This window comes from Syngnathoides biaculeatus, chromosome 18 (genome assembly GCF_019802595.1).
Source record: "Syngnathoides biaculeatus isolate LvHL_M chromosome 18, ASM1980259v1, whole genome shotgun sequence".
NCBI lineage: Eukaryota > Metazoa > Chordata > Actinopteri > Syngnathiformes > Syngnathidae > Syngnathoides > Syngnathoides biaculeatus.
The window spans coordinates 8,161,332-8,188,223 of record NC_084657.1 but is presented as its reverse complement, the minus strand read 5'-3'; the positions used below and the strand labels follow the sequence as shown (position 1 = coordinate 8,188,223).

The window sequence follows — 26,892 nt, the reverse complement described above, 5'->3', positions numbered from 1 at the left end:
TGGAGGCTAGACTCAGGACAGAAGTAAGTATCTGCGAGCAACAGTATGGTTTCATGCCTAGAAAGAGAACCACAGATGCACTATTTGCCTTGAGGATGCTCGTGGAAAAGTACAAAGAAGGTCAAAAGGATTGTTTTGTCTTTGTAGACCGAAAGAAAGCCTATGACAGAGTACCAAGAGAGGAACCGTGGTACTGCATGCGCAAGTCTGGTGTGGCGAAGAAATATTTTAGAATAGTACAGGACACGAGGGCAGCAGAACAGCGGTGAGATTTGCCGTTGGTGTGTCAGAAGAAGTTAAGGTGGAGGTGGGACTGCATCAAGGTTCCGCGCTGAGCCCCTTCCTTTTTGCGGTAGTAATTGATAGACTGACAGACGAGGTTAGACTGGATTCCCTCTGGACCATGATGTTCACAGATGATATTGTGATCTGCAGTGAAAGCATGGAACAGGCGGAGGAACAGCTAGAAAGATGGAGGTACGCACTGGAAAGGAGAGTGATGAAGAAGTAAAACAGAATATATGTGTGTGAATGATCGGGGCAGAGGAGGAAGAGTGAAGCTCCAGGGAGAAGAGATAGCAAAGGTGGACAAATTCAAATACTTGGGGTCAACAATACAGATCAATGGAGACTGTGGTAAGGAAGTGAAGAAACGGGTCCGGGCGGGATGGAACAGTTCGCAGAAGGCGTCTGGTGTTTTATGTGACAGCTGAGTATCCGCAGGATGAAGGGAAAAGTTTATAAAACAGTGGTGAGGCCGGCCATGATGTACGGATTAGAGATGGTGGCACTGAAGAAACAACATGAAGCAGAACTTGAGGTAGCAGAAATGAAGATGCTGAGGTTCTCGTACAGAGTGAACAGATTGGATTGGATTAGAAATTGGGTCATTAGAGGGACAGCCAAAGTTGGATGTTTTGGAGTCAAGGTTCAAGAGAGCAGACTTCGATGGTTTGAACATGTTCATAGGCGAGTGAGTGTGTATACTGGTAGAAGGGTGCTGAGGATGGAGCTGCCAGGCAAAAGAGCGAGAGGAAGACCAAAGTAAAGGTTGATGGATGTTGTGAGGGAGGACATGATGACAGTGGGTGTTAGAGAGGAGGATGCACGAGATAGGCTTAGATGGAAAAAGACGGCACGCTGTGGCGACCCCTACTGGGACAAGCCGAAAGAAGAAGCAGCAGCTTTGGAATAGCACACTGCTGCAAAGTGCCCAAATTTGTTACACTTCATGCATTTTTTTTCCTTTTGCATGGCACTGTGTTTCCGCCGTATGATTACGCCCGCATCTCGTGCACGCACCCTTTTTCGTCTTTTTGTTTATATCTATCATGCTGCCATATCTCATGTTCAGTTTTCCTCACCGACTTTACATTGTCCATGTGCTCTGCGCCGTGCTCTCTCTCTGTATTCTTTAACTTGACCAACTCACAATGTCTGGCTTTTTCAATCGCGGTCTTCAGTAAAGTAAACTTTGCCATGGCGATGCACACTCGGGTCTTCCTTTTTCACGTCTGAAGTTTCGTTGCTCAAATCCACTTTTCTTCTGACACCAGGTAGCGTTTACATCGCCAAGTAACGCAAGGGGGACGACATTATCTTTCCTATTGCATTTATTGAAGACATGGCCAACAGCACATCAAGCACAGACTAGACTTCTAGACTAACTGGCATACACAGATCATGGGACTCAGGGCTGCGTCCCAAAGGCGCAGTATTGTGGCCTTGATCTTTTACGCTATGTCACATTGTAATGTTATCCATCCATCCATTATGCAAGCCGCTTATCCTCAGAAGGGTCGCGGGAGAGCCAGAGCCTATCCCGGCTAGCTTCGGGCGAAAGGCGGACTACACTTTTAACTGGTCACCAGTCAGTCGCAGGGCAGATAACAACACCATCACCAGATAAGCGGTAATTGATCCCACGCTCCCTGCCCCAAAGTCAGGCATGTGTAGCCCTACACCATGAGTGATTACACTGTAAGGTTATCATACTTTAAATATAGTTCCCGCTGCATCTGTCATCAACTCCAATTTCTATTGCATCATAGTGGCTGTTTGTTATTATATTAGAGTGGCTCCAGCTACTGGAGATGAATTTGTCGTGTGTTGGCCAATAAAACTGATTCTGATTCTGATCATGGGATTTTGGTTGACCTCACAGAGAGAATTTCTGTATTTTGTAGCAGAAGCCACACAGGTCCCAGCATGCATTGCATCATGAAATCTTGCACTGCTGCCATAATAAAGACGGGAAATGCTAATTTTCCTGACCAGGATTAACGTAACATGAAGAATGTGTCTTTTTGTTACACGGAGTTTCTTGAATATGGGCCTTGATTAACTTTCACATTGCATTGACGTTGGACTTATTTTGACGAAACCCCTGATTATGGGTTCTGTGGGATAGCGTGACAATCCAGTTTAGTCAATTTTATGCTGAGTAAAGATAAACTCAACATGAATTGATGATTTATGAACCGCATGAGATACAAGTGTGAATTTTCCTTGTGATTACTTCATTTGTGTGACTCATTGGCATCAAAATGAATACACATATTGATTATTAAAAAAAAAAAACATGCAGTGATGCTCTCTTTACAGCGCGTGAAGTCAACCAAATCCCGTGATGCAGTGGAAACTACATTTAAAGCAGAATAATGTAACAGTATTTTACTGCATGTTTTGTGGTAAATAACTAGAATTTAGAGCAATGTCTAAGTTTTATATATGTTGCCAGCATGCATTGTAACATCTATGGCGCTACAGTATTTAAAGTTCCCGCATTTTGGTTATTTAGACCTCCAAAGACTCTCTAAAACTGGACGTGGTATAAAATTCATTAAATATCATTTAAAAAAAAACATGTTTTTATCACCCCAGTGTGCAGAAAAGGCTCCTCTGTAAGCTGCTTCATTTTGATCCAGTTTTGTATCCCCTTTGCCCATATTTGTCTAAGACTGCCCCCTTCCCTCTGATTACTGTAGTTGTCTCTGTGCAGAAGACCAATATGTGAGACCACACTCATTTGTCATAATGACAGCGCTGGTTAGTGAGTGGAAAGACAAGGGAGAGATCTTCGCGAGTGATGTAGAGTCGTCCAGCTATCCATTTTCCAAGCTGCTTATCCTCCCAAGGGTCACAGGATTGTTGGAGCCTATCCCAGATAAATGCATTCAAAAGTTAGATTACACTCTGAATTGGTCGCCAGTCATTCACAGGGCACATATTGACACCATCACGGAGCAGGAATCGACCCCACTCTGCTCGCACCAAAGGCAGACATGTGCAGCACTAAACCATCAGTGACTAAGCGATGTGTAGAAGAGCTTGACAAATTCTAATCACTTCATTTCAGGCCTCTTGGCAGAAAAAAAGTCTGGCACCCAGGAACGCGTGGACGATTTCAATTCATATTTCACGTGTTTACTAAATCACCATAGACACTATTTATTATCACACCCTAAATATTAGAAAACCTTGTTTGGGCAAAACATCTCTCCTTGAAGCATGTTGGGGTAAATAATAAATGCTTGTATAACAAGAGACATCCATCCATTATCTGAGCCACTTATCCTCACAAGGGTCATGGGAGTGCCGGAGCCTACACCACCTATCCTCGGGCAGGAGGTGGGGTGGTACACTATGAACTGGTTGCCAGCCAACTGCAACAAGAGACACATTCAATAAAATATGACAATACAAGAAAGAGAATGATCATAAAAATCTATTGCGTAGAAATACTGAACACTAACAATGTGGCAGCAATGCAGAACCGTATTGTTGTATATGCTTCTCTAATGTAAAAACCCTTTCCTCAGAATTTGAATATCATGGAAAAGATTATTGATTTCTATAATTCCATTAAATTTAAACTTTCTTAGATATAAATTCAGGGACTACAATTTAAACCGTTTTAATGCATTTTTTTTTGTTTAGGTTTGCATAATTTCGGCTCCAGCTCAAAAAACTCACAAAATTAGGAACTCAAAAAAAAAAAAAGGAATTCTGTGAAGAAATCACCATTTAATTCAGTTTTTGTTAAAAAAAAAAAGAAGAAAAAAAATTAGGGTCCCATTTAAGATCAATATTTTTATCTTAAATACTTGAATAAGGGCGGCACGGTGGAATCAGCTGGAAAGCGTTGGCCTCACAGATCTGAGGTCCTTGAGTTCAGTCCCGGACCCACCTGTGTGGAGTTTGCATGTTCTCCCCATGCTTGCGTGGGTTTTCTCCAGGCACTGCGGTTTCCTCCCAGATCCCAAAAACATGCAACATTAATTGGACACTCTAAATTGCCCTGGGTGCGATTGTGAGGGCGACTGTTGTCTGTTTGCATGTGCCCGACGATTGGCTGAAAACCAGTTCAGGGTGTTCCCTGCCTCCTCCCGTTGACAGCTGGGATTGGCCCCAGCACTCCCGCGATCCTCGTGAGGATAAACGGCTCAGAAAATGGATGGTCGCAGGGGCAGTAGCTTGAGCAGGCATACCCAGACTTGCCTTTCTCCAGCCACTTCATCCAGCAGTTCCAGATGGATCCCTGGCCGTTCCCAGGCCAGCCAAAAGACATAGTCTCTTCAGCTTTCCCCAAAGGAGAGCCCAGACAACCTGCGGAGGAAACTAATTTCAGCCGCTTGTATCTGGGATCTTGTTCTTTAGGTCACAACCCACAGCTTGTGACCATAGGTGAAGGTAGGAACGTCGATCCACTGGTAAATCGAGAGCTTTGGCTTTCAACTTAACTCCGTCTTTACCACAATGGACCGAACAAAGTCTGTCCCTTCAAGTCTCACTGTCATTGCCCACGTGGGCATTGAAGTCCCCCAGCAGAATGATGGAGCACCCTCCAGCACTCCCTCTCAGGATTCCAAAAAGAGTGGTTCCTCTCAACTGCGGCACAAACAATAGTCAGGACCCTTATTCCCACCCGAAGGCAGAGGGAGGCTACCTCTCATCCACAGGGGTAAACCCCAATGCACAGGCCCCAAGCCAGGGGGTAACACGTTTACGCACACCTGCTCGGCGCATCTCACCGTGGGGAGCTCCAGAGTGGAACAGTGTCCAACCCCCCGCAAGAGCCCTCTCAACAACCAACTATTTACACTCACAATCACACCTACAGGCAATTTAGTCTTCAATTAATGCATGCATGGGGACAACATGCAAACTCTACACAGGCAGGGACAGGATTTGAACCCCGGTCCTCAGGACAGTGAGGCAGACCACTGTGCAACTTATAAACATATTTTCACCAATCAAACATTTTCACTCGAATGCACTGGTGTTTCATAATGGTGAATATATGTTGCAAAAGTTAAACTCAAAAAAAGCACAGATGTCTTAACACACACAGCAATTCAGAATTGATCACACTTGTGGGTAGTTATGTGCATCAAAGTTCAATTCAGGGAGCACTGGTTGTTGAAGTTTCATTATGAATAAGGACTATCAGAGAGAAAAAGGTAGAGGCATGACCGAGGAGAAAGAAGAGGTACGAAACAAGAAAACAAAAACAAAAAACAATGAGGTATTTCAGATAAAATTCATTGTGAAATTTCATAGACCTTGTGCTTTTCCTGTTTGACAATGAGGGAAGTGCAGCCCACCTTAAAGGGCCACTGTCATGAAATGCATGATTTTTAGTATGTTGTTAATGAAAAAAAACAGGAGCTGACATGGACCCATGCGGTTTTTTTCACCACAAGACATGACGTATATAGCTTTTTGTAACTCCCGCCATGAAAATCATCTCGAGGGATTTTTTCAAGAAGAAGCAAGAAGTGACGTACAGGGCGGGACCACCCTCAAGTGGACTTGATTGTTTCCATTAGTTTTACCTCCGGGAAGGTAGCTCGTTCCTTGGTGTTAGCTAAAATGCCGGCTCGTTGCATTGCTGGACATTGCTTGAACACTCGGGAGGATTAATTTACCCTTCATAAGTTTTCAAGAGACCTGGTTCGTCGTGAAAAATGGATTGCATGGGTGCAAAGGATGAGAGCTTCATGGGTTCCAAATGACAGGTAGGTGTGTATACAGCTACTAAAAAAAAATAATAGTTTGGGGCGGACCACGTAATCCGTCTCTAATAATGTAACAAAAGATCTGTGTACGTATGACAGGGGTGCTAAATGTGTTGATGTGCGCGTCGGACGGGTTCCGCCTTCGCCATTGCTGAGGTTGTTCACAGCTGCTGCCGTCGTCAACGATGGACGATGAAGAAGCCCAAATCTTACTCTCCCCACCCACTTCGTCCAGCTCTTCCTAACCAATGTTGCGCCCTCTGCGAGATTTAAGATATTGCGCCCCAAATCAACAATTTACATATGCTTACAAAAGAAATTGAACAGCAGATTCTTTCTTAGTTACTATTTTGTTACTTTATAACATTTCACCCACTTTAAAATATATAAACACTGCTAACTAAATCATGTGCATGACTAACTACGACGACCTCCTCATAGGACAAGTCATAGGACTTTGGTGGTTGCTGAAGCATGGGAAGAGTTCGGTGAAGCCACGTAGAAAGACTTCCAGACAGCTTTGACAAAATTCTGGTCCACCATCCGACATCTGAACCAATCTATTCAGAGTTGAAGATCCGAGTTGAAGCTATCAGAAGCGCACCTGTAAAAATCACATGTATAATACCAACGCTATGGCTGTGCCTAAAAATTCTGTACATAAAAGGATTGGTGATCAAGATCAAACGTTTGGAAGCTGTCACCTTTTCTCAGTGGAGGAATTTCTGTGTCCTAATGGTCCTAGTAGGTAGGTTGTTTGGGGTTTTATCCTTTTAACGTGGTCAACCATGGCATACAAGTCCTAGGTGAGAGTCCAGACAAAGTGCAGCTCAAAAACCCCTTTTAGTAATAAACTACTGACCCACGTTTTCCCTTGCCTAGACATAGATCACGAGGGCCTGGTGGCTGGGCCTGCACCAAAGGGGCCTTGACAGGTACAGCCCCATAAAGGCAGGGGGTTGGGGGCATTCGGCCAAATCTCACCCTTCCATAATTATTCATTTCATCGTTAAAGGTTTGCAATCATATAAGCTTTATGAAAAGAATGAGCAATATTTGTAGTATTGATTGTTAAAACATGGTCGATTGTCAATAGAAATTGTACTGCAATAGAAAATTGCATGATAATATGTTCAAATGAACTCTCAAGTAATAATTTGTGGTGAATCTCTAGTGCAGTTTTTTTTTTTTTTTTTTGGTTGCATCATTTTAATTGACTGATGTGATTGCAAACATGTTGTACATCTCAGATGGTGTGGTATGGCCAAATGATTTAGAAACAACAGCTGATAAACATTTAGGATAGGATTCAGTTTTGAAATGGTTAAATCAACTGAAATTTGTATTTTCCAACCCATATCCACTCAAACTAGAAGATTGAGTCCAAAACTAAAAAAAAAAAATAATGTTCATTGTTGTGACATATAATGCTGGTACCACATTCATTGTTGATATTACTAGTTCTGCCCAGGAAGTTTGTGAAGAAAATCATTTCTAGTTCTGCCCAGGAAGTTTGTGAAGAAAATAATTTCTACCAATGCGAAAATCATCGGTAAAGACTCCCTGCCATGTATTGTAGTGTGTTTTTGTGGTAAAATCTCAGCATTGGATCACCCAGAAATTGTTTTCCGGAGTCGTGCTACTCTGATTCATTCTCCAGTTCTGCTCATAACAATCTGCACGTAAAATAATTGTGGTCGCTTCTTGCGCCAAATGACAGCTCTTGTCTACCACCTTATGGTCATAGGGGTAAATTACAAACTAACACATTTTTTTCATCCATTTGACAATGATTGGCAGCTGTAGGCCTTTTAGCAGCCTCTTTTGTACATTTTCCACTCATCAGTTTTGGAGTGCTGTCTAATTGTCAGTTAAGTCATAATTGTGGAGCTTAATTTCACAATATCTTTACAGTGTTTGCTAGTATATTTATTGCCTGAAAAATGATTTTGTAGCAGTTCCCTGACTGATACATTTCAATAACATGGGTTTGCTAAAAAAAAAAAAAAAAAAAAAAAAGTCAGGAAAATCTCAGTTAATTGCAATAGCTTGAACATTTAACAGATTTAATGTATGATGATGGTATATTTATCATGAGTTTAGAATTTGATCAGTTATAAGTGCACACCTATGCAACCCCTTTTTTCTGCTCTCCCCCCAAAGTATTTAGTTTTTCAATTGCTTTTTATAGTGTATGTCAAAAATATTCATAAGCGCTTTCACTTTTCTCACATTTTATAGTGAGTCTCCAAAATGGAATAAATTTATTTAACCTGAAGTATTCACAGCCTCTCTGCATGCAGTACTTTGCAGATGCACCTTTGGCAACAACGACTCTTTTCCAATATGATTCCACAAACTTGGCACACCTGTTTTTGAGCAGTTTTACCCATTATTCTTGGCAGCTCCTCTCATGCTCCATCACGTCAGGGCATTGGTGCATAGTTATTTTTTAGATCTCTCCAGAGAAGTTCGATCGCATTCATTCTGGGCACCTTAAGGACAAATCTGGAACATCAGGATTTTGGAGGCCAGTGTATATATTCACATCGGTTTGGTGCATAAATGTATTTATTCAGAAACAAAAGATGGAACATTATAGCGCGACAATAATTCTCAGATCCTCTAATTATCCACCATAGGTACAGCAGCTAAGGCTATTGTGTTCAGAACTGCATACAAGCCCACAACCATGGTGTGGCAAATGAAAGCGTCAGCTCCATTTATTGTTTTTATTAACAATGACAGTGACTACTCTTTTAAAAAAAGGCCTAAGCAAATAAAATTGAGAACACTTTTTAACTGACACAGAATACCAAAGCAGTGCAAGTTTTCAAAAGCTGGAAGGCATATATACTTCATATGTATCAATTTGATTATATTGCAGGTTTTTTGGATGCTGTATATCCAGTACACTTATTTGTATGCAGATTAAAAGAGTACAGAACATCACAGTTTTTATATTCCGCTTTCTTTGAATCTACGTCTGCAGTCTTTTTCTGGCAGCTTGTACATAAATTCAGTAATTATTTTTACGTTGGCTATGACCTACAGTTGAACTTTTGGATTTTGTAGTCGAGTAAGTAACCAAATAAGACATAGACCAATCCACAAGCATATGTATAATTATGTTAGTACTTTGTAGTGATGTTGACTTCCATTGCATGACATCTATCCATTTTCTAATGCTAATTACCAGTATGCGAACTATTTTGGTCTCATCTCACCACATAACCTTCTTCCATAAACTCCTCTGGATCATCCAAATGGTCAAACCTAAGACGGGCCTGGATGTGTGCTGATTTATGCAGGGGAATCTTCTGTGCCATGCATGATTTTAAACCTTGATGTATTAGTGTATTACTCACAGTAACACAGTAAGCTCTCTTCGGGTCACTGACCAGCATTGACAGTGTAGTTCAGTGGTGATTCCTCACGTTCCTTAGGACCATTGATGCATAATTGGTTTAGATCTTACTTGGAGTCCCAGGCCGAGGGAGATTGACAGTCATCTTTAGCTTTTTCAATTTCCTAATAATTGCTCCAACAGTTGATCTTTTTTCACCAAGCAGCACCAAGCAATTCCCGAATAGCCCTTTGCAGCCTCGTGGAGATCTACAATTTTATCTCTGGTGTCTTTGGACAGCTCTTTGGTCTTTGCCATGTCAGTTATTTGCATCGTACTGATTGTGTGGGATGGACAGGAGTCTTTATGCAGCTAACGATCTCAAACTAGTGCTTCTAATTTAGACTAGCAAGTGGAGTGTAGATTGACTTTTTAGATGCAGACTAAGAGAATTTTTGCTGACCGGTAGGTGTTCAAATATCTTTTGGCAGCAGTAACATACAAATCTTTTCTTTTCGGCTCATCCCATCAGGGGGTCGCCACAGCGCGCCATCTTAGAGGCACGCATATTCGTTTGGCACAGTTTTACGCCGGATGCCCTTCCTGACACAACCCCTCTGCATTTTAGCCGAGTGGAGAATCTTACAGCACCTGGTATTCCCAGGCGGTCTCCCATCCAACCTGGGCCAAACCCGCTTAGATTCCGAAATCGGGCATTCTCAGGGGAGCATGGCCGTAAGCACAGTAACATACAAATAAATTGCTTAAAAAAAAAAAAAAATCAGACTGTAATTTCCAGATTATAATGAACTTTTGTTTTAACTGTGTCTTTTCCGGTCGACATGCAATTAAAATGAAAATTTAAGACCCCTCCATGATTTCAAAGTGTGATAACTTATACATATATTTATACAGACACAGTGGAAGCCAGAGGTTAATATACACTATGGAACAACACGTTTTAGTGACGTCACCCGGACATTCGCAAATGAAAACACGCGATGCACCCTAACTATGGGAGACAAACACGCCCCATCTGACACGGAAGCTCTTTTCGAAAAGGAGAACATCACACAACAGAGTGAAGTTACCGGGGCAATATTACACTATTGTTTCGAGCCCTCGGGGCAATATTACACTATTGTTTCAAGCCATATTCAGATGATATGCGATCACGGCCAAACCTCATCCCCGTCCGATCCACTTCCGCGGCGGAGATGAGCCATCGCGGCGACGCGCAGCCTTCGCAGAAGCAGTGACCGCCGATCGGGCGCCTCAGTGGATGATTTTCTGTGCTGTGGTGTCATATAAGGAGGAGGTGGAGCCAAGCCATGCTGCTTTTAGGGGTACGTTCAAAGCCGCCGCAGTACTTGTTGAACGCCGTCGAGCCAAGGCACATTACTGCCGACCTGTTATTTGGAACCCACGAAGCTCTCGTCCTCTGCACTCGTGCAATCCATTTTTCACAACGAACCGGTTCTCTTGCAAACTTATGAAGGCTAAATCCATTCTCCTGAGTGTTCAAGCAATGCCGAGCAATGCAATGAGCCGGCATTTTGGCTAACACGAAGGAACAATAAGCTACCTTCCTGGAGGTAAAACTAATGGAAACAAACGAGTCCACTAGGGGGCGCCTCTGTCCTGTATGTCACTTCCTGCTTCTTGAAAACAAATCCCTCGAGAGGATTTTCATGGCGGGAGTTACAAAAAGCTATATACGTCAAAATCATGTTTTGTGGTGAAAAAACACATGGGACCATATTGGCTGTGGGTTTTTCATTAATAATACACCAAAAATCATCCATTTCATGACATTTGACCTTTAAAAAAGATGGGGAAGCAGAGATGATAAGGCCATGGTTTTGGAAGCTCCTGATACGTTAACTGACAACATGGGAGTTAATGCAGTGATTTCCAAACAGTGTGCCGTGAGCACTCTTCCGGTGTGCCGTGGGAAGTTATCCAATTTTATGTAATTGCTAAAAAAAAAACCATTTATTTCCAAGAACTAATGTATCTTTATTCACCTATTTATGCCAGTGAGGCACAATAACAGACAGAACAAAAAAAAAATCCTCTTCAATTAGATGGCAGGAAGTACATACAGTAATTAATCTTTCCATTTTTGGTGACATTTACTTTTGTTGTTGTGCCGTGGGATTTTTCAATTGTAAAATATGTGCCTTGGCTCTATAAAGGTTGGAAATCACTGAGTTAATGGATGACACACCCGGAGATGTAGTTGAGGCCACACCTCAAAAATTTTGCTTCCTTGTTTGATTACAAGGGAAAATCTAAAGAAATCGACCAGGAAATCAGAGACAGAATCATGGAGCTCCAAAAATCAGTCTTATCCTTGTGTGCAATTTCCAGATGCTTGAAGGTGCCACATTCATCTGTTGAAACAATTACACAGACATCAAGACAAAGATCTTAACTTCTGGAAACATGTCCTGTGGTCTGATGAAACTAAAGTGGAGCTGTTTGGCCAGAATGACCAACGTTACATCTAGAGGAAAAAGGAAAAATCTGTGAAGCATGGAGTTGGCAGCATCATGTTGTGGGGCTGTTTTTCTGCAGCAGGAACTGGAACTCTTCATAAAATAGACAGCATCATGAAGAAAGAACTTTACACGGAGATATGTAGGAAACATCTCAAGACATCAGCCAGGAAGCTAAAACGGGTAATGGGTTTAAAAAAAAAAAAAAAAGGGTATTCCAGATAGGCAATGACCCAAAGCATACAGTCCTGCCAAAATGCTTAAAAAGTAGCTTGTGAATAAAGTCAATGTCTTGGTATGGCCACCACAAAGAACTGATCTGAATCAGATAGAAAATTTGAAGAAAAAAAAAAATTGTGGGCTGATGTGAAAAGGCGTGTGCGAGCACGACAACCGGCGAACTTGACTCAGTTACACCAATTCTTTCAGGAGCAATGAGCCAGATTTCGTTCTGTACTGTCAGAGTACATGATCGTGGAAGGTTACCCAAAACGTTTTGATCCATGTTACGCAGTTCAACAAGTATTCAACTTGATACAAAGGAAATGTATGTAAACTTGTGACCGTGGAAAAAAAAACCCAAAAGAAAACTGTATAAAATTCTCAAAGAAATTCTCATTATTGTGGCATTTGACAAAATAAATGTTGGTAATCCAGACTGACCAGAAAGAGGAGAGGTTTAGTGTCATTTGACTTCAGACAGTGAGAAAAAAAAACTATTTTTGCAGTTTCTGTAAACTTCTGGCTTGCACATACATACATGCATATTATACATGTGCAGACCCTTTCCTAAAGATTAACATGTCATGGAAAACTACCATATTTCCATTACAAAAATTAAACTTCAATAGGAGGAGGTTCCACCGACAAACATTAATGGCCTGCATATTTTGGGCTGTTTTCTTCACATTAGTGTAATTTTTTTGAATTCCTGATTTTGTGGGTTTTATGAGCTGGGAGCCCAAATTCTGATTTATTATTTTTTTTCAATTGCTTGAAATTGTTTTTTTGTGGGGCGTGAATCTATAATCAATGAAAGGGGAGTGAGTGTAAAGGTTTGTAAAAAAAAGACTGGATGGCTCATTGGCCACCAAAACTGAAGTCGCCGTAAGCAGATATCTACCATCTTGATACTCCCAAAACAACAACCATGCAGACATGTACAGCGACCACTTTCGTGGCTGTGGGAAAACATTCCCCAGGTAAGTTAGAAAGATTTACTTTGACACTTAAAGTTTGTAAAGTTTTTTTTATTTTTATTTTATGATGATCTTATATCACTTGAACAGTTTTGTTTACAGTTGTTGTTGTTGTTGCTCACTCTTCACTCTCTGCTTCACCTTTATAGGCTGACGGTTTTTACCCTAAAAAAACGATGCAAATATTTTCCAAAACTTCCATCAGTGGATAAGTAAGGAAAACACATTCTCTATATAATTTTTGATGAATTTCATAATACAGAACTTTGCAAATTGAATTAGATTTTCAAATGCGAGGAAACAAGTTTACATTTTCCGTCTGTATTGGACGTTGCAGAGACAAAAAAAAGGAACAATGTGTTTAGGATGTATTTTCCCATTGCGAGTCCTTATTTCCCAAAATATATCTAACTGATTGACTTAAAATTTAATGTTTTTAGACAAAAAAATACTTAGTTTTTTGCCATGTTATGATGATAGTGCTTCGTAGCATAGTTTGGGAAAAGTTAACGTCACGGAAATCGGGCTCTAGGTAATATGAAAGGTTTCTTGGTAGTCACGGTGTTCTGTCTTTCCTTCGCACTAAGCCTTTTTCATATTAAAAATCCTTCATGTTACCAGAACTAAAAAAATGTCAAGCTCACGCGACCAGTTTTAATTCTACATGCCAAACTTTGGGAAAAACCCCACGATTATCCAACCTGTAAACTGTGTACTCCACGTGTTTTGGGAGCACCAAGATGGCGGCCAACTGGCTTCAACCAATCGACACAACACTTGATGTGTATGCGCTATCCCTATGTGACAGAACTTTTGATAGGAACCCCACATTGGACATCATTTAACTATGCAGGTTTATCGGTGTAATTATAAGCCTGTCAAAAGCCCGACAAATAGATCTCAAATCCTTACAATGATACAATACAGATACAATTAATTAATCCCCTTAGGCACGAAAGCAGGGGTGTCAAACTCAAATTCACAGAGGCCAAAATTTTAAATTGAACAAAGTCGCAGGCCAAGGTTGAACAAATGAACCTTTTAATATGAAACCAAACAATGGTGTGTAATACATGTAGTACCAGCGGGCCAGCTGTAATATTAATTTTGAATTGCCTCGTGGGCCAAAAATAATTACACCGTGGGACAAATTTGGCCCATGGGCCAGAGTTTGACACCTGTGCACCCAAGAATTCCTGCACCCAACTCGTCGTTGCAAGAACGCATGTTCTATATGGTTCCACAGTTCCTTTATCTTGATAACGATGGTTTTCCTACATCTGAGTTCTGTTTTGGTCCTCTAATTCTAGTGAGGTAGCCCAATTCTTACTTGAGTAGCCAGCCACCTGACTAAACCCCCCCCATATTCATTTAGGTGGCAGCACGCCCTTTATGTAAATTTGAAAATGTGAAATAAATAAGAGTTATACAGTTATATTAACTGTTTACATTTTCATTGACAAAACATATAAACATACAGTATTATTGATTTTTTTTCCATTATCAGGCCCAATTCCTCACATGTGGCAATTAAATTGGTCCATTGCTGTTATACTTCAAAGAATAACCAATTGCAGTTTCCAAGCACTCCACTAAGGAACCTGCAGACAGGAAGTCGAGATCCACCTCGATGAATTTTATGTAAATGGGTAAACACCTAGCTAAGTCTCTGCCTCCCACAGGATCATTGAAGACACTGCTGCGGCAATTATCTTGCAGAAAGTGAGTCACCGAGGAGGGCTCACTTTGGAAGTAGTAGTGTTTTGCAGAACTCTGAAAATTCTGTAAAAGACACTGTTGAATGGTCCTATCTTCCGCAATGCCAAGGTAACAGTAAGTGACATTCGTCCGGGTGCTGTCACCATCCCCTGCTCCTTCTCCACTTTGTGCCCAATTTGCTGACTCGCATTGAGGTAAGCTACAGTTTTGGATATCACTTTGGGGAGAGGTCCGACCTGATGACGCCACCTCATAACCAATGGCGTAGAGTCCGTATGTCTTGGGTATATCCCCAGGTAGAAGGTAGTGGGATGTGGACATGCTACACCCTGCTTCCCTTGATAATGACACTGGGAGCCAGTCCACCTCCATGTGCAGCTCCAGGCAACGTGCTTCACTGATGGTAATGTCCAGGAACTTGTAGTAGACATTCTTCCAGTTCATCTTTTGAACTTTGGTCAGAACGATTTTGCCCTCAGGCTTCTCTGGATTGAAGTATTCACGAAGCCTCTTTCCCAGCGGTACCTGTGAACTTATCTCGGCATAATAGTAACGCACATCTTCTCGCCAACGAGTGTTATAGCCAATGCCGAAGACGGCCAGCTTGTTAGAGAGGTGCAGGCGTGAAAACTCGGTCCAAGTCTGAAAGTGTTCCCATTTGAGCTGCACCGACTCCAAGATACGTATCAGCGTCTGCGTCATGTCCTTTTTTCTGCAAGAAAAAAAAAAAAAGCTCTTAGACCTCTGTGTTTACTCCTTTATTTGTGGAAAAAATGAATAAATTTTTTCTAATGTTAAAAAAAAGTCTGCAAACTTTTTTTCTTACTACGACAATGTATTTATCGTATGAACCATTACTGTCGGCTGTAACTACACCATAAAATATCCATCATCCATTTTCCAAGTGGCTTATCCTCACAAGAAAAAAAAAACAAACAAAAAACCCTGAAAACAAGTTGTCTGCTCAACCTAATGTCAGTGTCCAAATGCGGAGATGTCCCGCCTACAAACTCGCTCATCCAATCACAAATCTACCCACAAATCTGTGCTTGAGTCAGCTGGAGAGGGACAGTGTAATGGCAGTGCTTTGATTCATCAAAAGATTGTTAGGCCTTTCTACGACTGCCACTTATTATCACTGCATGAATCCAGCAGTGTTTGGTCCATAAACATAAACACTAGCCATTCTATGAAACCTTGGCCTAGAAAGTCATCTTTCTCAGAGCTTAAACTCCAATCGATGAAACGTTCCTTCTCCAATAGTGCTCCATCATTACCATCAGCATCAGCAGCTTCATCAAAATCGTTAACGAGTTCATATAGGCACTCCACATTGTGTATGTCCATGCTCAGCTGTAAGCTATTTATTGTACTGTATTTATGAAATAAAACGCTTGATGAAAATAACTTATTCTTTCAGCTTGTCCCATTAGGGGTCGGCACAGCGTGTCATCTCAGATGAACGCTCGTATTTGTTTAGCACAGTTTTTATGACGGATGCCCTTCCTGACGCAACCCCTCTTGGGGTAAGGTGTTCAAAACAAGATGTTCATTATACAGTGAAGAAAATAAACATTTGAACACCCTGCTATATTGCAAGTTCTCCCACTAAGAAATCATGGAGGGGTCTGAAATGTTCGTGGTAACTGCATGTCCACTGTGAGAGAGATAATCTAAAAAGAAAAATCCAGAAATCACAATGTATGATTTTTTTTTAATGATTTGTGTGATACAACTGCAAATAAGTATTTGAACACCTGTCTATCAGCTCGAATTATGACCCTCAAAGACCTGTTAGTCCGCCTTTAAAAGTCCACCTCCACTCCATGTATTATCCTGAATCAAATGCACCTGTGTGAGGTCGTTAGCTGCATAAAGACACCTGACCACCCCGTACAATCAGTAAGACTCAAACTTGTAACATGGCCAAGACCAAAGAGCTGTCCAAAGAACCCAGAGACAAAATTGTACAACTCCACACAGCTTGGAAAGGGCTACGGACAAATTGGCAAGCAGCTTGGTGAAAAAGGTCCACTGTTGGACCAATCATTAGAAAATGGAAGAAGCTAAACATGACGATCAATCTCAATCGGAGTGGAACCACATGCAAGATATCATCTCGTAGGGTCTCAATGATCCTTAGAAAGCTGAGGAATCAGCCCAGGACTACACGACAGGACTTGGTCAATGACCTGAAAAGAGCTGGGACCACCATTTCCAGGTGACTGTTGGTAATACACTAAGACGTCATGGTATGAAATCATGGATGGCACGGAAGGTTCCCCTGCTTAAACCAGCACATGTCAAGGCCCGTCTTAAGTTTGCCAATGACCATTTGGATGATACAGTGGAGTCATGGGAGAATGGGAGAGGATGACCGCGCCCATGTATTGTGAGATTTTGGGGAACAACCTCTTTCCCTCAGTTAGAGCATTGAAGATGGGTTGTGGCTGGGTCTTTCAACATGACAGTGACGCGAAGCACACAGCCAGGAAAACCAAGGAGTGGCTCTGTAAGGAGCACATCAAGGTTCTGGCGGGGCCTAGCCAGTCTCCAGACTGAAACCAAACAGAAAATCTTTGGAGGGATCTGAAACTCGATGTTTCTCAGCAACAGCCCAGAAACCTGTCTGATCTAGAGAAGATCTGTCTGGTGGAGTGGGCCAAAATCGCTCCTGCAGTGTGTGCAAACCTGGTGAACAACTACAGGAAACGTTTGACCTCTGTAATTGTAAACAAAGGCTACTGTACCAAATATTAACATTGGTTTTCTCAGGTGTTCAAATACAGGACTTATTTGCAGCTGTATCACACAAATAAAATCGGTAAAAAAATAAATAAATAAAAAAAAAAATCATACATTGTGACTTGTGGATTTTTTATTTTAGATTATGTCTCTCACAGTGGACATAAATTTCAGAACCCTCTTTGTTTTTTTAAGTGGGAGAACTTGCTATATAGCACGCTGTTCAAATACTTTTCTTCACTGTTTATGAACTTTGTCGGGAGCCACCATATTTACGCCATATGTAAATAACATCACTGCACATTTACACAAAGACGGCGCATGCGCACACAGCACTTCCCAGCTTTAATCCTCTCAATAGTACCGTAATTCCTGGCCTACAGAGCGCACCTGGTTATAATCCTCACCCAGAACATTTGAAAAGGAAATACCATTTGGTACATACACATGCCACAGCTGTGTAAAAGCCGCAAGTGCCCACATTGAAACACAAGATATTTACAAAGAAAGACGGTACACAGAGAGATTAACATTAGTGCCGCCGTGCTAACAGGGCCGGTTAAAAAAAAAAACAAAAAAAATAAAAATCACTGAGACACGGCAGTAACATGCTGGCGCAGTGCTAACTGGGCCAGACCGGTAAAAGTGACAGTATATTAGCTCTAAATTTATTCCACCGTTCTCACTCTTTCCTTTTCCGCTTGCGGCCGTTAGAAAAAAATGCACAAATTAGCCGCATCACCCCATAAACAGCAGGGTTGAAAGCGTGTGAAAAAAGTCGCACTTTATCGGCCGGAAATTACGGTATATTTGGTGAAAATTTACTTCTGATATGTGTCAAAACGAACATTCCGCCCCTGAGAGACCGAATGAAATTCCATTCAGATAGGGCCAATTTCTTCTTACAGAGGTGCTCGTTCATATGGAGCATTTTCATTCGGTTAGGCTTTTAATCAGATTACAATTTGAAAAGATGGTTTCATGTAAAACCCTCTTATGTCTCAATCCAACCTGCAGAGGCCGTCAGCCACATTACATGCAGTATTGATTTTTTTTTTTTTTTTTTTTTTCAACTTGCCTTCATTTGCTCATATTAGAGTCAGTTGTTTTTCTTGAAAATGTGTTGGCCCCTACGGAAAGTCTAAATTGTGTCGAATTGCAATAAGATTGGGCCGGAGAACATTTGCATACTGACATGGAACCCACAAAGAACAATACGCTCAATGCCCATTGATGTGTTAGGAGCAATTTCGGGTTAAAGCTTGCAGACATTCAAGGTTTTTATGACAAAAGTACGTGCAACTTGCTCATGGTTGACATTAACTGAACTCAGCAACCCTTCCCTTCATCGCATTGTTGCTTTTTGCTGATGCAGCTTCACTTCAAGCCTGTGTGTATATGCATCTTAAAGGTCAAGTGTGAGTGAAATCAAGATGGGTGGTTTATTTAAAGTGCCACTGTCATGAAATGCATGACTTTTAGTATGTTATTAATGAAAAAACAGCAGCCGGTATGGACCCATTCGTTTTTTCACCACAAAATATGATTTTGACGTATACAGCTTTTTGTAACTCCAGCCGTGAAAATCCTCTCGAGGGTAAGGCTGTTTTCAAGAAGAAGCAGGAAGTGACGTAAATGGCAGGACCGCCCTCAAGTGGACTTGTTTGTTTCTATTAGTTTTACCTCCGGGAAGGTAGCTTGTTGTACCTTCATGTTCACCAAAATGCCGGCTCATTGCATTGCTGGATATTGCTCGAACACTCTGGAGGATGGATTCGCTCTTCATACTTTTCCGAAAGATCCAGTTCGTCGTGAAAAATGGATTTCACGGGTGCAAAGGACGAGAGCTTCGTGGGTTCCAAATGACAGGTAGGTGCGTATACAGCTACTAAAAAAAACAATAGCATGTAATCTGTCTCTCATAATGTAACAAAAGATCCGCGTACATCTAACAGGGGTGCTAAATGTGTCGATGCTTGGGCTTGCCGGCGAAGGCTGCCACGTGATGCCTCGCGGACGAGCACGGCTTCGGCCAGGCTGGCTTATACACACTGTCTGGGAATCAGTCACTGCCGCGTCCGCTGGCCACGGCTTAGGCGCCGCGTCCGCCGGTCTCAGCTTTGCCCGGGGTGGCTCATTTTCGGCGCCGAGGTGGTTTATCACGGTGCCGAGCCGGCCGCTTTACGGTGTGGTCGTCGCACGCGGCTGAGTGCGCCGTCCGCGGCGTTGATCATAGCTTCCACCGTCCGCAGCATTATTCATAGCCATCGCCGTCCGCAATGAACAACACCGCTGCGGCCAACAATTGCGCACTCACCGATGAGTGACAACAACACCGAAAAGCAGCCCGGCTCGGCGCCGCGATGAACCACCTTGGTGTCACCCCGGCCAAAGCCGCGATCAGCTCGTCGCACCCGGGCCGCGGCGTTGTGATCGCTCGTGGTTGAGTACGCTACATCCTGTCATACTGTCAGGGAGTCTGTTGTTAGTTAGAAGTGATCTGCATATAATCTAAATATTGCTGGAAACAATAGGCTAATATTGCACCGGACACTTCACTCGATTGTGAGGTGTTCTCTTTTGAGCTTCTGTGTTGAAGGGGCATGTCCCACAGTAGGGGCCACAGCGTGTTTTCGATGGCGAATGTCCGGGGTGACGTCACGGACAGTAAATGCAGCCAATATGGTGACCACTTGGATGTTGAATGAGACTTCCGCAACTTTGCGCATCGATGACACGCTCTCCGCTCATATTTATTTTATTGTGTAGACATTGAAGTGAATAATCTTATATGTATTTTTCATTTCAATATCTATTTTAGAATGTTTAGAGGGATGACACTTGACCTTTAATGCCCAATTCATTACATCAACCATCAATTAGAATGATTATCTCATTCACAACTTTTAAAAACATTGGAATAATCAATTTGGCTTACTGGATTTGCTCTGAAAGCTCTGCTTGAACCTGAAGAGCTTTGCTTTTCGGCATCTGTATTTCTTCTGTGGAAAAAAAAAAAAAAGCACATACGTTGAAAGTCACCATTACACTATTTTTATGTCCCTACCCAGCCAAATACCGACCAGTGTCCGTGTCTCCCTCCTGGAAAGCTGAATCTAGCACCTGGTTGCACCAATCCTCCTGAGAGAAGTCTTCCAAGGTGCTGCCATCAGACTCCATCTCCTGGTAAAGACCACTGCTGTTGATTAGCACTGGAGCACAGGTCTGGGAGTCCCAGCCTCCCTGACCAAACACCTTTTCCAGCTGCTCAATAGTGTAGCTGCTCTTCCTCTTGCCAATGCCATGCTCCTTAACACGACTGTAGCACCTCCGAAGTGTCTGTATGAGGTGGGAAGAGAAATATTGCTGTTAGTACAGCAATCCCCTGTGAATAGCTAAGGATTGGGATGAAGCCTTGCTGTGAATAACAAAAACATGCAAGTTATTGACATCCCCAAAACCTGTTCATTTTCTCTCTCTTCATCATGCAGTAGTTCTTTGGCACCAAGCGAGAGCTCTTGGCACCATCCTGTGTCCTCTGAGGCTGTGGAGAAACTTTTTGGGTAACCTTTTTGAGACCTCCTCAAACAACAATACCACCATAAAGACATTGATTAAAAACAAAAACAAAAAACAAATTGTTGGCCCAAGTGTTCATTAAAAAAGTTTTTACAGGTTTTAGCCTCAAAAGATTACTGGAACACACAAAATTTACATTTGAAAGTTTAATGCTCATATATTTACTGTCCTAAATATAATACCACTGAACTGTATTTGAAAAATATTTTACTCAGTTAAAACTATACAGTACTTGTAAGTAAATCTAAATTATACATATACATATATATATATATATATATATATATATATATATATATATATATATATAAAAGACAGACGCACACACACATATATAGTAGGCAGTGCAGTGTGGCAAGTGGTTTGAGCATTGGTCTCACAATTCTGAAGACCGGGGTTCAAATCCCAGCCCACCTGTGTGGAGTTTGCATGTTCTCCGCGTGCCTGCGTGGGTTTTCTCTGGGCTCTCTGGTTTCCTGCCACAGCCCCAAATCATGCATTAATTGGAGACTCTAAATTGCCCCTAGGTACGTCTGTCTCCATGTGCCCTGCGATTGGCTGGCAACCAGTTCAGAGTGTATCCCGCTTCCTGCCTGAAGATAGCTGGGATAGACTCCAGCACTCCCGCGACCCTTGTGAGGATAAGCGGGAAAGAAAATGTGTGTGTGTGTGTGTGTGTATTTATGTCTATCTGGCCTGTGAGAAAAATGCCTACTCTAAACTAGTACGTGGTGGGAAGAAGGTTGGGGAACACTGCTTTTCAGCATGAAAAGGAAAAGAAGAAGAATTGATACATGTTTTCAGGATGTGGGAGGAAACCGGAGTGTGCGAAGAAAACCCTCGCAGGCACGGGAGAACATGCAACCTCCACATGGGTGGGGCCTGAATTTAAACACTGGTCCTCAGAACTGTGAGGCAAACGGTCTAACCAATTGCTCCACCGTGCCGCCTCTGTTCAATACCAAAGTCCACAAATATAACTGCTCAAAAGTAAGATTTTTTTGGACACCTGAAACCAGCAAACCAGAGACTAATCACGTTTGGATGGAGAAAGTTTTTTTTAACGGCTATTTTTTTTTTAATGTAACGAAAATTTCAATTGTGCAAATTACCAAAAGTAACTGGAATTTAACTACACATTTTCTTCTAGTAATGTAATAGATGACAATTATATAAATTGTAATTTTGTCATCAAATATCATGCAATTGACAATCAGAGGCCAGAGATCTGCATAAACCACGCCCCTTTTTTGGACCCACAGTTCCCTCAGATAACGTTGCATGGTCCAGTATAGCTTTTGTTAGCGTTTTATCGCGTATTTGGATTCTTTAACAATAGATATGGTTAAGAGGTGTAGTCACGGACTTTATAATAGTGACGACAGGTATCCTGAAAGGCTAGTTGGTGGAGTTCGATTCGTACCCTTTCCAAAACCGAAGACCCAGTACGAAAAATGCCTTCGATGGATCAAACTTTGTGGAAGCCCGCATCATCAACTAAATCCATCTAATATCAACCGGAACAGATATGTTTGCACGAAGGTATGCCCTATATTTGATTTTCAATACATGTCTCATATAAATGAATTAGCAGTTCTTCGCTTGCATAACATAGCTGCGTGTGAATGATTGACACACTTGATCTGTGTTGAACGCTATTTTGCGATGATCTGACTGCACAAACCTGTCCCTTTGTTCGCGGCTAATGAGCTAAGCTAAACCGGACTAGCGAGTCCTAAAAGCCTTCGACGTGCACCGAGATACCAAGACTGAAGGAAGGATGTTTGAGGACACTAAAGTAGTGATTGTCGTACTCGGTCGGGACTTACGTAGGTTCGGCACTAATTCAAAAATAATTATTGAGGGGAGCGCGTGACGTTACACAAAGAAAACGAGAGAAACAACTCGTAAATCAAGCCTCGCCTTCTTCTTTTCCTTCATACGGCGGTTCACAAACGGCTATACAGATACACATACAGATTCTGCACACAAGTGTGATAGGTAACACGAAAATAGGAAACTGTCAATGACAAATTCGTCTTTGGGTTATAATATATTATGTGGCTTCTCGGTCTTCCTCTGACTCCGGAAAGATCTTGCGCTAATATCAATGGTTTCTCCGTCGATATGCATGTAAATACCATTGAAATACCCCTCGCTGAAATACTTGAAGCTCTGCTGTCTGCTTTTCAAAGATATTTCACTGTTAGCTAAGAATGAGAGTGAGAAATCAGCCGGTAAATCGGACAGTTTCGCTCTATTCTTTTCTTCCTGCGCCGCCATTTTTGCTAATTGTTTGTCTGACGTTAGCGCACGTGGCGTGACGTGACTTCAGGAGGCGTGGTTAAGTGCCCTGGTCGGAGGGGTCAATAAGTTCCTGCCAAACACTCCTTGCACTAGATGACTCCTACGGGTCATACTTCCATGTTGGTTGGGATGACGTGTCAATGAATTTATTCAAACTGACATAAAAAGGCGTCTATTAAATATACAATTGCATTTTGGGTTTGCATCACACAATCATGAAACAAGTTCCTTTGAGTGAGTTACAGTCAGTTTGTGAATACTGGTAAGGGATTAGCTGACTCAATTAATTTACTCGGTGATTGCTGGTGTTAAAAGAGGGGTAACACTTTGGTGCCCAGCACAGTCTCCCACCTACTTCCGGTGCGGCGTGATGTCATCGTAGAACTGTCAACATAGTTCATTAAAATCAATACAATTACTCTAGCTGTAAGTAGCAGTGTGTCATTATTTCAGATCAACGGTATATTAAACCTCTGGCATTTGCCAAAGCCGCCGAGTGAAAGTACAGGTGTTCTAAAAGATGAGTGTGCCCATTCCCGTGTACCTTCATCCTCTCCCGGCACTGAGACGGGGTCCTCTCATAGCCCAAGTCCGACAAGGCTCTGGAGACTCGCTCGTACATGGCTGGGCCTGGGGCCTTCCCAGTGAACATAGTGCCAGCGACTTCCAACTGCTGCATCTTGGCCTCCGTCAGCCTCTCGTTCCCCCAAACTGCGATGAGGGCGTTTGTTTCCGAAGGAGTCCACGACATCCCGCGACAAGCCGTGTAGTTGTTGGAGGACGACGGAGCCGTCCGACCACAGGCGCCGGAGCTCACGTTCAGAGGCGAGAAGCGGTTGGGTGTGGAGGGTCCGGAGTGGTATTGGTTGCTGTCGCTCAAATCCTCCGACTCTGGGGATGGCACCTCGGTCTTGGGTATTTTTAACGGCCTCGATAGTTCTGGTGATGTATCTGCGTTACTGGACGCCGCCATGTTCACTCTGTGGGAGGGAAGGCGAAGCTCAGGCATGGACGAAAATGCGGCGCGGAGTCCGAGGATTATGCGGGAATTAAAAAAAAAAGTAAAAGTAAAACGTTTTCAATTTGGTACAATTGATCGGCAACAGATGTTTGTTTGTTTTATTTCGAATCAGCACGATGTTTTGGGGTTTTGTATTTAAAAGTAGGATGTACCAACTGTACCCAGATTTGGGGATTTTGTTACTCAAAATATTATTTGTACAGGTTATTTTCAATACAAAACCAAATTGCATTCTCTCTAAAAAAAAGAAAAAAAAATCCGGAAACCACAATCATTTATGGATAATCATTTAATTGTATGGTACTGCTGCAAATAAGTATTTGAGCGCCTATGAAAATGTTTTTTTTTTTAATGTCTCTCACAGTGGAGATACAGCTAAAATAAACGTTTTAGACCCCTCCATGATTTCAAAGAGGGAGAACTTGCAAAATTGGAGATGTGTTCAAAATACTCATTTTCTTCATTTTACTTTTAACCACTAAATGGTGGAGGTACAGGGAGAAGAGGATTGAACCAAGAATGGAACCTTGGGGGACTCCTTTTTCAAGAGATGCAGTGAATTAGACAAACAGAAACACTTTTGAAAACTTGAAAAAGCTCATCTTTTTATCCAATTCATCCATTTTCTAAGCCACTTATCCTCACATGGGTCACAGGAGTGCTGGAGCCTATCCCAACTGTCAACGGGCAGGAGGCAGGGTACACCCTGAACTGGTTGCCAGCCAGTCGCAGGGCACATAGAGACAAAAAGTCTCACTCACAATCACACTTAGTGGCAATTTAGAGTTTCCAATTAAAGTGGCATGTTTTTGAGATGTAGGGACGTTGCCTGCTTGATCAAATATGCCACGGGGCTCACAGCACCTGAAAAAAGTAGCAGCTTGTCGTCCAGAAAATACGGTGCTTTCTTTCCCAAGTTCCCTCCCTCACTATATAGGGACAAAGTGACATCATTTCATTTCACTACTCAGTTATGAGTTAGGTGTGCTTAGCTTCCGTAACAAGCCCCATTTACCATTTCAGCATGCAGTTAGCAAGCTAACGACAACTGCACCCCGAAAATGCATCTTCGCTGTATTCATTTTGAGAACAGCCCGGTGGTGTTTTTTTTTAAGCTCCCAAAAATTTAGGGAACATAAACATGATGGATTGACTTTTTAAAGATGCAAATGGAAAGCTAAACATCTACACTACACCATGCATCTCTGCAGTGCAGCTTTTACAACTAAGAGTTTTGGAAACTCACCAGAGACAAGATGGTTTTGTGGGTAACTTGATACTTGTAAATGGGGCAGTGCCAACTGTCTAACTACCCGGGCTCTCTGACTGTCCCGCCGTCATCAATTGCCCTGTTTGGCTATTACATTATGTGACTGGCAACGAGGAACGTAGGTTTGTGTCATTTGTTTTTATGATTTTACTGTAGTCCACAATAACCATTTAATTTTGAAGTTGAGCCTCTTAATGTGATTTCATGTCACATAAGCAATAACCACTTATATATGTTTGATTCCTTTTGGTGTCATGGGGAGAACAAGGCAGGGGTCACCCCTGGTTTTCTTAGTTGCTTTTTTAATTATCACTCCGGCAGCTGTCAGGAGCAGAACCCGAGGCTGAACCCAAGGAGCACGACTCTGGAGAATAAGTACTGTTTGAGCAGAAACTTTATTCAGTTCAGGGTTAGTGCACAGGAAGGCAGTCCAGACAAGCAACAGTAGCAGAATCGGCAGGCAAAGATACAAGGTCAAAAATGAAGCAGGGTCTAACCTCATCTGAGAAGTCAGGATCAGGTGCATACATGAAACAAGGTAATGGGGGAACGTGATGATAAAGTACAACGACCAAGGACCAGACCAGACGTGTGACAATATGTATCGACGGTAATTAGAGTGAACAGAAGCAGGTGGGGGCGCCTGTTCACCAGAGCAGGGTCACTCGAGGAAGGACACGCCCATGACTGCTGCACACCGAACTGTCCAACAACAACAAGCTGCTCGGTAACGCTCTCTCTGCCCTCTTCTACCTTATTCCGACCCCCTGTGCTCTCAAAGGGGTACGCTCACAATTACAGATCTTATAGTATTTTTAAATTCACGTTGAGGCTCTGCTCACTACATGCTACGAAAGGCCAAAGGATGATGGGTCATGGCATATTTGTTTGCTAGATTGAAAATTTAAGTTCAACTATCTGAAACATGGATGGACTGCATGGATTTCATAAGCAACACACAATTTTACCATTGGGTTTATGGAAACACAAAAAATATAGTCTAATATCTTCATTTTCGATGTCAAAAAGTGTTTGCAACTCCCAGTTTTGTCTTTCCCGTGGAAACCAGGTCCAAATGGTTCTTGGAGTGTTCAAGGTCGCTGACCCCTGATTTAGGCTTACTATGTGACAGTGATATGGCAACAAGGACTGCTGGAATGTGACAGCATGGTACAACGAACTGGC

General features: G+C 42.2%; 1 protein-coding gene across 2 annotated transcripts; it reads right to left on the bottom strand.

Annotated features, from left to right (window-relative positions):
- Window positions 1-14,090: 14,090 nt before the first annotated feature.
- On the bottom strand, window positions 14,091-26,248 carry LOC133492057 (myb/SANT-like DNA-binding domain-containing protein 2). 2 transcript variants are annotated; one of them, XM_061803972.1, is made up of 5 exons: window positions 26,205-26,248; window positions 23,961-24,396; window positions 20,614-20,869; window positions 20,469-20,532; window positions 14,091-15,497 (listed from the first exon to the last, which is right to left on the bottom strand). In XM_061803972.1, the coding sequence occupies exons 1-5, from the start codon at window positions 26,231-26,233 to the stop codon at window positions 14,597-14,599; spliced, it is 1,686 nt and encodes a 561-aa protein (XP_061659956.1). In that variant the 5' UTR covers window positions 26,234-26,248; the 3' UTR covers window positions 14,091-14,596. The 2 variants fall into 2 exon arrangements, with proteins under 2 accessions (XP_061659956.1, XP_061659957.1); XM_061803973.1 differs by lacking the exon at window positions 26,205-26,248 and having other exon boundaries at window positions 20,614-20,713; window positions 20,786-20,869; window positions 23,961-24,842.
- Window positions 26,249-26,892: the final 644 nt, after the last annotated feature.